At 33.7% G+C, this 16,776-nt stretch overlaps 1 protein-coding gene across 3 annotated transcripts in view; it reads left to right on the plus strand.

Annotated features, from left to right (window-relative positions):
- The window catches only part of LOC105347629 (protein mono-ADP-ribosyltransferase PARP15), a 30,351-nt gene that overhangs the window by 3,395 nt on the left and 10,180 nt on the right, over positions 1–16,776 (plus strand). For 2 of the 3 annotated variants that reach the window (XM_066069626.1, XM_066069625.1), the window contains exons 4-9: positions 942–1,172; positions 3,659–4,966; positions 5,719–6,195; positions 8,386–8,597; positions 10,372–10,786; positions 11,893–12,035. In XM_066069626.1, coding sequence (XP_065925698.1) covers positions 942–1,172; positions 3,659–4,966; positions 5,719–6,195; positions 8,386–8,597; positions 10,372–10,786; positions 11,893–12,035 — 2,786 coding nt within the window. Of the gene's footprint in view, positions 1–941; positions 1,173–2,240; positions 2,317–3,658; positions 4,967–5,718; positions 6,196–8,385; positions 8,598–10,371; positions 10,787–11,892; positions 12,036–16,776 lie in introns of those variants that run through there. The other variant, XM_066069627.1, reaches the window with a different exon arrangement.

Here is a 16,776-nt window from a genome sequence, read left to right on the forward strand (position 1 = left end):
GTCCTCCGGGGGTAGGGTGGGACCACAATGGTTTTTTTTTATATAGGAATATCTATAGTAAATCTTAAAAAATCTTCCTCTCAAAATCTTATTAGCCAAGAAAACTGATACTTGTGTGGAAGCATCCTCAGGTAATGTAGATTTAAAATTGTGAATATCATGACCCCCTAGAGTAGGGTGGGGCCACAAAGGGGGGGGGGGTAAATTTTTACCTAGTAATATATGAATTGTAGTAAATCCTTAAAAATCTTCTTCTCATAAACTAATTAGCCAGGAAAGCTGAAATTTGTGTGGAAGCATCCTATGGAAGTGTTAATTTGGAGTTGTGAAAATCATGACCCCTGGGGGTAGGGTGGGGCCATAATGGGGGACAAATTTGTACATAGGAATATATAGAGTAATTCTTTAAAAATCCTCTTCTCAGAAACTATTCCGCCAGAAAAGCTGGACCTTGTGTGGAAGCAACCTCTGGTACATGTAGTGTAGATTCAAATTGTGAAAATCGTGACACTGGGGGTAGTGTTGGGCCGTAATGGGGGGGGGGTCAAATTTCTACAAAGGAAATGTGAAATTCTCGGGGCAAAATCAGATGATGTATTGATAAAGAAATATTGGATTTTTCTTCACCTTTTATGGATTTGAAATGTACTTAATCGACAAGTATGTTAATTTTAATTGAAAATCATCAAAAAATGATGGAAGCAACAACTTGAGGCAGACTATAGTTAGTGTTTCTTGAGTTTTTAAATGATTTATGAATATGATAAGACCTAAATATCTACATGTATTAACAGGAATACTAGCAGACATGCAGTGAGAAAATCATAACTAATGAAGGACTTGTAAAACTTTAAAGATACTCACACTTGTTTCAATACCCCGGTTTGTATTTCAACAGATAAAAATTCATTCATAAGTTATTTTTTATTACTTTAAATCAGATTTTGAAAAACTACAACTAGCTTGTAAAAAAAGAACTTTGGACGACTCTCACCTGGAGGTATCTGCAGTTCCTGTCACCAACTGTGTCATCGTACTGAACATCTCACAGAGTATTTCACATGATACACTTTTGTTTTACTTTGACAATGAAAAAAGAAGTGGTGTTAGTGGAGTGATGGATGTCAAAATGCTAGATGGATTCTGTCTTGTGTATTTTGAGGAACCAGAAGGTAAGAATCAAAATGGTATTTTCTCCAGGATATAAAAATGAATGTTTTGAGATGACAAGGACTTTTTTTTATATGAAAATACATTGTTCTAAAGGTTATGCAACAAACATGCTTTTTCGACAGCAAAACTCAATACGTTTACCAAATGAAAATTCACGTTTTACTTTTTTAGTTTTTACTACAGTGACCTATTGCAATTTGTCTTCGTCCGTCGTCGTGGGTCGTGTGGTGTTCGTCGTCTGTCGTGCGTTAACAATTTTGCATTTTTACTTCTTAAAAATTAAAAAGTCAATGGATATAAATTTTGGTGTGAAGATATGGTAAGAGGAATCTAAATGTGATCTTCATGGATCTACCAACCCCGGGGCCCCACAGGCGAGGCAAAAAATCTTCTTCTCTACTCCCTCACATGTAATAAATAACTGCATGGTTATAATGTTCATGCAGCCCTCTACCGAGATTGTTCAATTTATTGCCCCTGGGTCAGGGGTTTAGGCTCTTTGGTTGGTCTAAAATGGCCATCTTGTAAAAATGTATTAAATCTTGAAAACTATTGAAAACTAAATGCATGGTTCTAAATTCCATGACGTATTCTACCTAAATTGTGAAATTTATGGCCCTGGGACGGACAGGGTTGAGGTTCTTGGACGGGGCAAATATAGCGATATATGAGAAATGTATGAAATCATAAAGTCAATATATTTTGAATTTGATGCTAAAATGCATTTAATCAGGTATGGCTATTGTTGCTCAGGTGAGCGATTTGAACCCCTGGAACTCTTGTTTTGTTAATTCTTAATTATTGTTTGTAAAGAACTACAGTACCGATCAGACCCAACCTAACAGAAAGTAAACCCCAACTAAACCCTGGGTTTAATCTCGTTTAACTCCGGGTTTACTAGATTGGACCCAGAGAAAACCCAAAGTATACTCAGTTGACACAGAGAGTAAACCCGGTCAGATGTGTACCCCTGAAAGCAGACGCTTACTGTGTATTCGAATTATACAAGGGGCATGAATTACAGGCCGTAGGATTGTAAGATAAAAGACGTGTCTGCTTTACATTTCAGTGCCACCAGTTGGCCTCAAAAGCAATATCCAATAAACCAAAAGTAAACCCCGAGAGGACCAAAATTTTCAAAAGGTAAAGTCAGAGTAACCCCCAAGTGAACCCCAAAAGTAAACCCGGGGTTTAGTTGGGGTATACCTGAGTGTTAGGTTGGGTATGATCGATACTGTATATCTGGGATAAAGTGTTTTAATGCCCCAAAATTTAAAGTTATACATAGAGCTTTAGAAATTAGCTCAAAGATAAATAATCTAATTGAAATCGTAAGAGAACTATGGTATGTTAACAAAGAGCTAATTTCACAAAAGGTACGTATTTTAGCCAAAAATGGGAAATTTTAACTCGGTTTTTTGAAAAGGACACATCGAGCGCATGCTCGCTCCAACACTATTTCTTAATATGATATGCAAAATAAAATGAACAGTAATTTATGTCAAAATGATTTTGGGGCAACATTGCGCTTTATAACTCCTACACTTGAATATGAAGAAAAACTGATAAAATGTTCATGCTTTTAAGAATCAAAGTACTGATAGTACTGAAAAGCGCTAACCCAGCCTATGTATGTATATAACAGATATATGTATATAACATTTCAGCTTCTGTATTCGCACAATATCCTTATCACTGCGTGGCACCCCCTGCAATGATGTTTGTAAGCCCCGTACATTAAATTCACAATAGCCCGTACGATTCACAATAGCCCGTGCAGTTATGTGCCAATCGCGGCTTCTCGGGCCGTTCCGGCAGGGTCGGAAAAACACCTCGAATGTATTACCTAGGCGTCCATGACAACCCTCCTTTTTATAAAACTTGATATAAATACAGCACATTTTACGATCTGTTGAGATGTAAGCTAGACTTCAATAAAGTAAATGATGTACCCTAAAATATAACACAGAAGCGACTTATAAGGCTGTCTAGCAGATACTTATTTTAATGGGAAGCGACTCCATTTTGTATAAAATTCTAACATCCGGTAATGTTAATACATTCGAGGTGTTTTTCCGAGCCTGCCGGAAAGGCCCGAGAATTTGCGATTGGTTATGTGCATAAACCACTGAAACTGGTTCCCTAACCAATTATGAATAATGTATACTTTTGCCCATAGGGGGCAGGTATTCGATGCACCGGAAGTAGAAGTCTAACGACAATAAAGCGCTGAGCTATGGCTAAGCGCTTTAAAAATAAATGAACGATGTTGAAAAATTTTGATTTGATTTCTGTAACTAGCATATCCAGTTTGATGTTTTATCATGATATCTTAATGATATGGTTTTTCAAATTAATAAAACACAGGGGCAAAAATTAGACCTAATGGCATACCGTTCTTTAAGACAACACAAATGCAATGCATCGTTCTTTGTTATTCATTTCAAAATCATTAAGTAATTATCTGATACATCTTTTTACACAGCCGTGAATATCGTATGTGGTAGACCTCATAGAATAATCGATCAGGATCTGGATATAAAAATGTACCATCAATGCCTAGGACACATTGAAATAAAGGAAAACCTGTTAAAACATTCTCCTCTATTAGAAGTTCATGACAAAAAAGGACAAGAGAGAAAGAAACAACCAGTGCAGGAAGAGAAACAACTGAAAAGGCACCTATTGCAAATGCTACAGTTATGCAAGTTTGAGCAGGAACTGCAAAAGAAATATAAAGACGTTTCATTAAAATATGACATCAGTAAAAACTTGGTCAAATTTAAAGGACTTAGTGGTGAAGTCACTAATGCCATTGTAGAAATGTATGAATTTGTGTCAAAAGTTACCAAAACTGAAGTTAAAGAGTTTTCTAAGCTTCTTCAGCAATTCTTGCAACAGCAGCCAGTGTATATGTATGTAAACTCTAAGATGAAACAGAAAAACCTCATTGGGTTTTGGGAGTATTTTAAAGGAGAAGAGACATTGACAGTTGTTTCAATGTCAGACGAGCAAGCTGTTCAAGCAGCACATCTCATCAAGGAGTCCGTAATAGAAACCCCAATTAAGTTGGAAAATGAGTCCAAAGCTTTACTTCCAACAAAAGAATGGCAGAGTAAAGTTGAAGAGATCGAGAATAATGGGCAAGGTTTGATCAAGATAATAGCCCAGGCAGACCAGGGGAGAATTATCATCCTGTGTACAGACCAATGGGAAGGCTTAGCTCGGGAGTTCATTCAAAATTTTATGTTAGCAAATACCATATATGAAGAAAGCTTAAATTTGGAACCAGCCATGATAAGATATTTACAGATGAATTGTGCAAACGACCTTCTAAAGGTTGGTATTAATCTTCAACACGAAAAAGTAAATGTAGTAGTAAATAATACTGGAATTGTCATAAAAGCAACTCAGACAGGACTTAATCAAGCCAAATTTGCCATAAATAAAATTGTTAAGGGAGTGGAAAAACATGCACATTCAATTGATAAAGCGGGAATAAGGAAACATATGGAATCTGCAGTGGGACAGGAGAAACTAAAAAAAGTTGAAAGAAGTGAGGGAGTTGTGATTCAGGTTAGTGATGAAAGTGCCTCTGATGAAGACACCAGTGGTTCCTGGCTGACAACTGGTGCGAATCGACAAGAACTCGCAGTCTGTGTCACAAAAGAAGGAAAGAAGATCTCTGCCATGGTGGTGGATATGTTGGAGCTGGATGTGGATGTGATTGTGAATTCGACCAACAAAGACATGAGGCACGTTGGAGGTATCGCCAAATTCATTGTGGAAAAAGGTGAGAAAAAACAACTTGATCTGTCTTTTGGCCTTTTGCCTTTATTCTTGTATTGCAAAAAACTTGCAATATATCGGTATATGTTAAAAAATGCAAACAGATATGAAGTATTCAAATGATTTTATAAATTAGCAGAGTTCATAAGCTGCATCTAGTACAGGTTTTTTTCTTAATAACTGTATAAACAAAGTAGTACCAATTAAAGTTGTTATGTATACTAAATACATATACAGCAAAACTCGTTTAGTACGAATTTCAAGGGACCATAGAAAAAACTTCGTTATAGCCTTAATTCGCTATACGTTTATAACGAATTCGTAAAAATATTAGAGCGAATTCGTTATAACAGTTTTCTAAACTATTGTAAGTTACAAAATTAGTATTACCGTCATTTACAAAAAATGTCAATATAACCATTTCATTTCAATTTTTAAAAATATTCCGTATACTATTTGAATTTGAGTATTTTATATATGCATCTTAAAATTGCATGTTTCTTCAATGAAATTTGAAATGGAAAAAATTCGTTATAAAAATGATAAAATACGTTTAAATTTTGCCAGCGGGGGTCTTAAAATTACTTCGTTATAGCCGTAAATTCGTAATAGCCGTGTTCGTTATATACATCAATTTTCTATAGGTTTATATAAGAAATTTGCCGGGGCATGAATAATAATTCGTTATAGCCGTAAATTCGCTATATCCGTGTTCGTTATATTCGAGTTTTGCTGTAATGTGATCAAATTTTGTAGGTGGAAGGTCTATACAGTATGAATGCTTTGACTATGTCAGGAAGAAAGGTCGACTCATGGAGGGGCAGGTGTACCTCAGCGCCGCAGGGAACCTCAAGTGTAAGGGAGTCATCCACGCGGTAGAGCCGGTCTGGCAGAATGGAATCAATCAGGAGAAAGAGTACCTGAGAGAGGCGGTCTTTAAGAGTCTAGGGGTGACTTCTGAAAGACGATTAACTTCCATCGCGTTCCCAGCGCTGTGTACGGGTGTGTTTGGTTTTCCAGTGCGGGAGGCCACCAGTGTTATTGTGGTGGCTGTAAGAGACTTCTTCCAAGAGAACTCTGGCTCCTCAGTGGAGGCAGTGTATTTATGTGGCTTGGAGAAAGAAACAGTAAATTGTTTTGCCACCGACATGGTTAGGGAGATGAAGAATGTCCTTCTTAAGCCTGAAGAGCGTGAAAATCAGTGGAAGTGTGCCCAAGTTCCTGTTCCTGCAAGTAAGATGTTAAAGCTGCTTGATCCGATATTGTATTAAATTTTATGTATGGTGTAAAACAATGGTTTTGTTTAGTATATGTATAATAATAGGCAATACTATTCCATTCTGGATCATTCTATGATCTATGGAAAAATTGATGCATTCATTCTGTTTACAAAAAAAAACTAAACATAACATTGTAGCACATGATTTCGCCACTTATAAATATTCGGACCAATGTTGAGGCACGCATGATTGTATTACGACTTTGGCTTTTGATCAAGATTATATAAGTACGCTTTTAAAATATACATTGGCAAATTTGAAAATTAAACTCAAGCAATCGGGAAACTAAACCAAGCAGTTCCCTTTTGTTAACTCATGACATGGGTGATAGTTTTAAATTTTTAAAAATATTTGGTGTGTATTGAAAATTAATTGATACTGTAATAATGTAAGCCAATTATCGAACCAAACAGCTTAAAACGTCGAAAAGGTATACGAAAATATAAATTCCTATCTAATAACCCCCCCCCCCAAAAAAAAAACCCCAAAACATAACAAAACAAAACAAAAACAAACAAAAAAATCTGATAAATTCTTGTATGTGAAGTATAACGCGAACAGGATTTTAAGTGTAAGTTCATGAGAAAATATTGATATTAGATACAAAAATTACCATTTTTGTTACAAATCAATGTTTACAAGTTGAGAACGTTTGATCGTTCCTACAACCAATATGCTTCCCTATTGTTTTTTATGCAGTGCTAACTGTAAAATATTATTTATCAGGTTTCATTAAACAGAAAATAAAATCTCTAGATTAGACTAAATTCCAAAGGCTGTTTTTAAAAAAATGGCGTTTTCTTGACTTTCTTCCCCATAAGACAAGGATCTTTTTTACCATCATATGGAATCCGATCTCAACTCTTTCAAACTTTTGTTGAATCTGAGTAAAACTTGCCATATCGATTTGTTCTAAACGCAGTTAATTGTTTGACTTCATATTATTGACAACATTTACGTTTAATGATGTGCCAATGATGGTTTATGTAAATACTAGTAAAAAATTCAAATAATATGATGTAGATAACGAAAATTGGAAAGGAAGAGGGTTGTTTTTACATTAACATTGAAAAAAAGCCATGTTTTTGAAATGAACATACACTGTAATCAATATTTTTAGATGACTTGTGTGGCATCATTTTAGATAATTTTTCGATGGTTTCTATATAAAATAACAAAATATCTGATTTTATTGGTATTTAGAATTTGATAAGTTTAATTTTCATTGACTGATCAAATCGATAAGTATATGTAATTCAATTTTTTGTCCTCTTTTTGTAAATTGAAATAACATTTTGTGTAAACTGTAAATCATGATCTACTTAAATAGTTTATAGTCAATTATTTCTAAGCTTAAATCTATAATTTGTTAATCCTTTACAACTGTTTGTCTCATTTTTACTGTAAATGAGTTTAATTTCACTTTTCATGCACTTACCTGTTTGCATAATAATTTTATAGAATTCGATTGTTTTTCTTTGTACAGATTTTTATGATGAGATACTTCTTGCAATTTGGTTTCTGGTTATTAATCATCCACAATATGATACCTATTGACGTAAATTTTATTAATTTAAACGAATAACAATGCATACGTAGAAAATCTTCATTTAACTTGTCTGTAGTATTCCTCTTAATTTGTATCTACAATTTAAAGGAACTGGGGTTTTCTTTTAAATTTTATACTGTGCAATTGATCCTCTTTATTTTATTAGAAATGATTTTAAATAGTCTAATCATATCTTAAAATAATTTTTCCAAAGTTGAAACTCATAAATTCATTAGAAAAAAATTGCTCTTTTTAGACAATTGTCCTGCAGCCAATGCATATGTTTTAAAATTAAAACATGATTATCAATAGAAAATATAATACCGGTATCTCTCCTTGCTTTATCTATCGCTGTTTAGTTCTTTTTTGTTTACTTTTGTGTTTATTCTATTTATCATTCATTTGGTATTTCGCCTACCTACGAGAGTTTTGCTCTCAGCAAAATCCAGTTTTAGAACTACATTTGACTGCCTTTTTCCACTCAACAAACAAACACACATTTTACATACCAGAGATTTTAACATTATAAAAATGAAATTTAAATGAAATAGAAATGTTATCGTGCTGTATATGTCTTTTTGTGTTCTTAAAAAGGAAATTCAGCAGACCCTGGCATTGGCATTTTGGGAAAACTATATAAGGAACAGCGCCGTGCGCAGGATTTAAGACCAGTCACCTTAATTATCTACGGAAAAGATGTCAATCAAATAAGAAATGCTATTCGAATTATTGAAGAAAACATGGAAGATGTTTTCAAGACAAAGATCTATGCTGAAAGAATAATTAAAAGTTTTTCTGAGAGCCAGGTAAACTAAATCATATGATATAGACATTTTTTCTTCAAATTACATGTACAATGTATGCATAGCTTTGATTTTGGATAAACTAAATAGAATAAGTTAAAGACCCTGAAACGTGCGACTTCATCAGTTGCACGGTTCGGTTCTGTACGCTTTATGAACGGTAGGGTTAGCTTCTTGCACGGTACAGTTCGTTTCTTGAACGTTACGGTTTGTTTTATGAATGATAGGTTCGCTTTTTGCACGGGTACGGTTTGGTAAAAATACCTTCCACACTTTGTGAACGCTTTGTGCTCTTTATTGCTGAGATGAGCGTGTCCTGATCGTTTTTAAAAATTTTTTTTTGACATTTTATCCGTTCCACGGTTACTAAAACGTCGCGTGAAACTTATCAAAAATTGGGGAGCGGATGGAAGTTTTTTTTTTCATGAAATTGATATTTGATATATGCTTTGAATTAATGGGTAAATTATTGCTACTTTTTATATAAAAAAAATATTTGCCTTTAAAGGGGCATAGTCACGATTTTTGTCAAAAAATATTTTCCGAATTTAATGTTTACAGTGCTTAAGTAGGGCATTTTCAATATGCAACCATAATTTGAGTGTCATTCGTTGAGTTACAAGCGAGTTACAGAGCTCACAATTCTTTACTATATAAACAATGCTTTTGTTTACATTTTGAATGTGGAAGTGAAAAGTCCAATTTTAGACCTTAAATAAATGTGTTAAACGTTATGAACTGTTTATTTATGCTTAAGACGAATAAGAAGATAGACAAATGAGCTTGAAAAAGATTTTTTACAAGTATATTGAACCTATGTAAACAAAACCAGGGCACGAGCCTTGTTTACATAACAAAGAATTGTGAGCCCTGTATCTTGCTTATAAACTAATGACTCACTCTCAAATTTCAATTCATCATTAGAAATGTATATCTAAAGCATTGTAAATAATAAAAACAGAAAAATAGAATTTGACTAAAATCGTGACCATGCCCCTTTAAAGGGGCGGTCAACAAAAGAGTCCAAATGTCCTCTGTTTTGCTAAAAGCCCAAATTTATTTGTCAATGAGCTTATGTCCACAATATAGTAAAAATATCAAATGTCATATCAATAATAATTCATTTCATTAATCCTTTTTGAGTCATGACATTGAACTTTATAACAATCCAAATTTGAGAACTCAAAACCCTGAGTAAACATCGTCCTTAATTGTGGTTCGGCAGATTTTAATAATGACAAGTATCTCTCTGTTTCTTAATTCATATTAACAGATATTTCTTTTTTATTTTGTTTTACGTATTGCAGCCATCAAATTTGTCTTATTAATTAAACAAAAATAGTTACAGACGATTTAATGAATAAAATAGAAAATATCCGTTGACGGATTTTTTAAATGAGAGTGTAGATTTTACTTACAACCTTGACCAATAGAATCATCCTGTTTTATTGTAAAAGGTACTGACGCCAAAAAATATCCAAACAAATTATTCAAAAATTCCAATCAACACCTACATGTACATGTAGAATGATTGTAAAATATCAGTTTCCGTTTCTCCGGGATATTGGGTTCACTGTAACTATAACACCAACAGAGGTGTTGGAGTAATTAAATTATAATTAAGAAATATCACAGAAAGGTTTTTTTGTAGAATGCACTGGCTCTTTATTTTGTAAAATTGATGTTTTATTAAGAAAAAGAGTATACGTTTTTTAAAAGGTTGCTTAGGTTTGCAAAATATCAAAACATGCCTTCTTTTATTGTCTTTCTTTTGCAGAAAAATGAACTTCAGAAACTTCAGAAAGATTTTGGTGTTGATGTAAATGTAGAAACTAGAATTGGAAGAATAACATTACACGGGCTAATGAAAGATGTCATGAATGCATCAGAAAAAGTTTGTTATATGATCAGAAAAGCAGAAGCCATTCAGCAAGAAAAGCAAGCTGCAGAAATGATGGCCGACATGGTAATATGGTGTTTCCTTGATACAGACAGCGTTCCTCCCAAATTAGAAAAATATCCTGCTAATATTAATTTGCAATTAGAGAAAGCCTTAAGGAAACAGGAGTCTAAAACATCCTTCTGTGATGCCCAAGGGAATATATATATTGTTGATTTGACATCATATGAAGAATACCCTGAAGGAGATAGAACAGATGTTGTTAAAATCTTAAGAAAGAGCAATATTAGTGGTGAGTTCATATGCGAATTTCACGTTTATTGTTATCTTACCTTGTGTGATGGGCTATGGGTTTAAAAATAGCGTAAAAAATTGTCAAAATGATATTTATGTTAAAATGACAATTAAGCAATATTGTATTGTATCATATGATACATGGTTTTGTCAAATCATATGTATAATAATATTTCATATTACATTATACAATATTGTATCTTCTAATTTTTCTCCTTTAGAAAGATATGCATAGACAGACAGACGGACGGACAAACCGATAGACAGACGGATAGACGGACGAACAGACAAGGTGATTCCTATATAAACCCCCAAACTTCGTTTGCGGGGAGTATAACATATGCTACATATAATGGTGGTCTCATAAAAGGGACCCGATTACCATATGTGTATATACTGCTTTATTAACAATTTTACGTTTTGTATATCCCTGATTCTAAACTTGATTACATACACATTAGCAGATACCTATCCTAAGTTACAATATTAGTAGATACATACATATATGATGAACACATTTAATATTTACAGAATTAACATTTTGGCAAACAATGAAATCACATTTTTCACTTTAAGAATTGTTACTATGTTTGTGATATAATTCTATTCATTTAGGCATTGGTTTTAAGACTTGGTGATACACTGATAAAACTTTTATAAAAATGCATGTTCAGATAATTATTTAACACGTATACTAACCATGCCATGATAAGGTAAGAGTAGCTAGTTAGTCTCTTTACGGGAAGTTTAACCTGTAAAGATTAATTCAACAAAACACTTTTTGTGTTTTGTTATACGTATTAATGTTTTATTCTTTAACAGAAATGGAGTTTTAAGAACAAATAACAGTGAATTTTGGAAGTTTTTTTTTAACAAAATATCAAATTTATTTACTAGTATTGAATGTGCTCACCTTCGTAATTCCTACTATACATTCATTGTTTAGTCTTGTGATTTCCTATATATTAGTATGACCTCCTCACCCGTTATAAAATTCACTTGTTCTGTAGTGTAGTTTTATCTGAAGGATTGGTTTTTGCAAATGCTAGACTTAGTATTTTCATTAGGGATACAATGTTACATTTTTGACTGTTCTTTACCTAGGGTCTCTCTTTGAGCAACCATGTACTTGGACAACAATGGACAAAGAACATGTGGCAATAGTCACTCTTCTTGAAAACAGTCAGGAATACCAGGATGTTCTGCATGATTTTGTTCAAAGTGCTGGATTTCACACAATAGTGAAGGTACATATATATATATATAAATATAAATATATATATATATATATATATATATATATATATATATATATATATATATTATTATTTTCACATTTTGTTTTTAGCTCACCTGAGCCAAAGGCTCAAGTGAGCTTTTCTGATCACAATTTGTCCGTTTTCTGTCGTTGTCGTCGTCGTCGTCGTCGTTAACTTTTCACATTTTCATCTTCTTCTCAAGAACCACTGGACAGATTTCAACCAAATTTGGCACAAAGCAACATTAGGTGAAGGGGATTCAAGTTTGTTCAAATGAAGTGCCACGCCCTTTTTAAAGGGGAGATAATTGAGAATTATTAAAAATGTGTTGGTATTTTCAAAAATCTTCTTCTCAAAAACTATTCAGCCGGAAAAGCTTAAACTTGTGTGGAGGCATCCTCAGGTAGTGTAGATTCACGTTTGTTCAAATCATGGTCCCCGGAGGTAGGGAGGGGCCACAAGAGGGGGATCAAGTTTTACATAGGAATATATAGAGAAAATCTTTAAAAATCTTCTTCTCAAAAACTATCAGGCCAGAAAAGCTCAAATTAAAATGGGAGCATCCTCAGGTAGTGTAGATTCAAGTTTGTTCAAATCATTGTTCCCGGGGGTAGGGTGGGGCCACAATTGGGGGATCAAGCTATACATAGGAATATATGGAGAAAATCTTTAAAAATCTTCTCAAAAACTATTAGGCCAGGAAAGCTTAACTTTGAGTGGAAGCATCCTCAGGTAGTGTAGATTCAAGTTTGTTCAAATCATGGTCCCAGGGGGTAGGGTGGGGCCACAATAGGGGGATCATGTTTTAAATAGGAATTTATAGGGAAAATCTTTAAAAATCTTCTTCTCAAAAACTATTTGGCCAGAAAAGCTCAATTAAAATGGAAGCATCCTCTGGTAGTGTAGATTTAAGTCTGTTCAAATCATGATCCCCGGGGGTAGGGTGGGGCCACAATTGGGGGATCAAGTTTTACATAGGAATATATAGAGAGAAAATCTTTAAAAATCTTCTTCTCAAAATCTATTCGGCCAGATAAGCTCAAATTAAAATGGAAGCATCTTCAGGTAGTGTAGTTTCACGTTTCTTCAAATCATAGTCCCCGGGGGTAGGGTGGGGCCACAATTGGGGGATCAATTTTTACATAAGAGTATATAGAGAAAATCTTTTTAAAAAATTCTTTTAATAACTTTTTGGCCAAGAAATCTCAAATTGGCGTGTAACCATCCTCAGATAATGTAGATTCAAGTTTGTTCAAATCATGGTCCCTGGGGGTAGGGCGGGGCCACAATGGGGGATACATTTTTATATATAGAGAAAATCTTTAAAAGTCTTCTTCTCAAAAGTATTAGGCCAGGAAAGCCCAAATTTGAGTGGAGGCATCCCCAGATCATATAGATTCAAGTTTGTTTAAATAATAGTCCAGGGGTATGGTGCGGCCACAATGGGGAATGAAATTTTACTTAGGAATATATAGAGAAAATCTTTCAAAATCTTCTTTTTAAAGACGATTTGGCCAGAAAAGCTTAAACTTGTGTAGAGGCATCCTCGGGTAGTGTAAATTCAAGTTTGCAAAATCACAGTCCCTTGTGGTAGGGCGGGACCGTGATGGCGGTTTGAATTTTTGCATAGAAATATATAGAGAAAATCTTTAAAAATATTCTGGGAAAGTTTTTGGTCCAAATTAAACTCAGTACTTTGTGTGAAAGCACAGGTTATGAGATTAAAGGTAGATTTAAGTTTGATGAAACCATGATTCCCTAGAGAATAGTAGGGCCACGAAAGGGGGGGGGGGTATATAGGAATAGAGAAAAATCTTAGAGGTACAACAACAAAAGGGGCTTGGTATTTACCAAAAAATAAGAGGTGGATAAAAATTGGCAGATTTTCAATTTTTTTTAGCAAGATCTACTGTACTCAGTTGTCAAGATATTTTGATACTGTAATGCTAATTTGATCAGAATTAAGGCAATTGTTGCTCAGGTGAGCGATGTGGCCCATGGGCCTCTTGTTTTGTTATGTTTTCATTTGTTATATTCTTCCGACTTAATCAATTATAAGTCGATATCTTTTCAGACCAAAAACATAACTGATATTAAGGGATTTTTATTTTTATCTTTATACATGTAGTAATATCAAATTTTGTATATAGGGAAATTTTTCCCCGTGTTATTTTCGCTCTTCTTTAACTTTAAACAGTTTTGTCTTGTCTTGAATTCACCCAAACAAAGTCGTGTTTAAGAGAAGATAATTTTATTTAGTTTGGTATACTTACCAATCATTATATACATAAAGATATCTTCCCCGTTCGTATTTTGCGGGCAAGAGTTTAGAGAATAAGATTCAAGCGCTTTAAAGACTGAGATCACCTCTCAGACGCTTGCCCAAATCAGTTCATCTTTCGGCATGCAACGTTCGTGTTATCTCTATCGGATAATTTTTTTTCAAGTATTATTATATGGGTATTGGGATATAACTGAGTTATCTATACGAGGAAGAGTTAGAGATACATGTTTTGAATGCAAAAAAGCGAAACCATGATGGCCTCTCGTACGAGAGGGGCACGATCTTCCAAGAAAAATTCAACCAAAAAAAGCATCAGACAAAAGGTTTCAGGCTTTAGAAAATAAATTCAATGACAAACCCGCACCAAGTGTTTGCACCTAAATAACATTTTTTGTTAAAGAACCAGTTTTAGTAAAAACGAAGGCTACATGCGATTTCCAGTAATTTTTAAAATTTATAATTTTCATAGAGGATAAGATCCTATCCCATAATACACATGAGAAGTCTTTTTTGTACGATTAGGGGGTTGAACTGTTTGCCTGTGAATTAATTTTTTAAGTTAATCATCTTAACATTTTATGTCATAAAAAGTATGGTCTATATAATTATTAAAAACAAAATAAAATTATGACCCCTCCCCTTGGCGGTTGCAGGCTTTAGATTTGGTCTAGACCCTCCTCTCCACTTGAAATTTTTTTATATTACTGTAAAAGTAAAATTACCAAAATTACACCTCGGACCCCAATTCCCCCAACCCCAACCGCCCCCCCCCCTTGCAAACATAATAACATGTATTACTCTGAACCCCCCCCCCTTCCCCACACTCCTCATGGATAAATAAATATACATCATAATATCTTGATAACAACGAAAGCCTGTACATGTAGTTGCAACAAAGAAGATTGTAAACAGATAAAGTAAATGATATACATGTAAGTATACTTTGCAATGGTTTTCAATGCAGAACTGAAATGAAGGTGGTACATGTATAAGACACATGTCAATATTTACGTGGATATAAAGTGTGATATAATCTTTCATGATGATGTTTCAGAATTTTAAAATTCATATAAAAATGTATTCATATTAAAATACATATATTTGGAAAAAAAAGAAAAAAATCAGTTTTTAAATTTTTGGAAACTTAAGTGAAAAATAGAAAAGCCCCAGCAGGATTTTAACTTAAACATTATTTTTGGGGGAAATATTAAATTTATACTTTATTGTTTATTTAAATAGGGATTGCATCACAATATGCATGTGTCCTGTGCCACCTTAAAACTGAAATGTGTGCTTTACATAGTTATTTACCTTATAAAATAGTGTAACAGGTTTTGGGGAATAAAGTCATAAAAATACATGCATGTTACAAATAACTGATCTTTGTTTGAAGTTACGTACACAACACAGGGCTGCAGGCTGCATTAGCGGGTACTAGTTTTACCCAGCTCCTTGGTTAGATGGGTTTCACGTGGTGTACATACCGGTATGTGTTATCCATATGCATAAACCTTTCTTTAGTGATGATTAGCTAAAGGGATTCATATTGTGCTCTAATTGGATTATCATTATGATGTTGACCGATATAGGTAAGCATAAAACATGTAGTAGCAAAATAATATGAGACACCGGTATAGGTACAAGTATTACTTTCACTTTCTAAATAAGTGATGCCCCTTTGCCCGCATACTGTATCATCATCTTTCAATATCCTCGTGTGCCCAGTAGTCGTGAAATAATATGATTTATTGAGCGGTTATATTAAATCAAAACTTACTGAACTGTATTCTATTTTTCTGTGTATCTAAAATACATTAAAGTGCTTTAAACAGCTTATTATTGAGGCCCAAACGAAGCGAGGTTTCAATGTCGGCCATCTTTGTTTGGAACCAGTAGTCGTGCACCCTGATATGTAAGCAAAAATGAGGCCAAGAAAAGTAAATTTGTTGTGGTTTGTAACTTTTTCATTTTGATATCACAAATAACATATCAAATATATTCATAAACATCAACATATTCCAACAAATGCAATGAAAACTTAACAATAAGTTAAATAAACAATGTTTCATAATCTTGATGATTTTCATCATTTCACAACATATGATGCAGTCATATACAGGGTAATTTGTATTTCAAGATAACAAATATTTGATCCAATCTTAAAAATCACATTAATTTATCAAGATCAAGGTATAAACAAATTTGAAACTCAAAATCTACTCTATTTACAGTAAGGGTATAGATAGTGATTCCCTATCCGGACTAATCTGATTTCAGTGCAGTAATTTAAATGCATTTAATGTCTACATTTGTCACATTGTACCCAGTTTACAAAAATAAGGGATGTGCTATTTCGAACAGCATGTGGGGTGAACGTTTTACAGATACAACACTGTTCTTCCTCAGAAATAGAGACGTTCTCAGAGTCTTCGGATAGGAATTATT

The sequence above is a fragment of the Magallana gigas genome, chromosome 8 (genome assembly GCF_963853765.1).
Source record: "Magallana gigas chromosome 8, xbMagGiga1.1, whole genome shotgun sequence".
NCBI classification, from domain to species: Eukaryota; Metazoa; Mollusca; class Bivalvia; order Ostreida; family Ostreidae; genus Magallana; species Magallana gigas.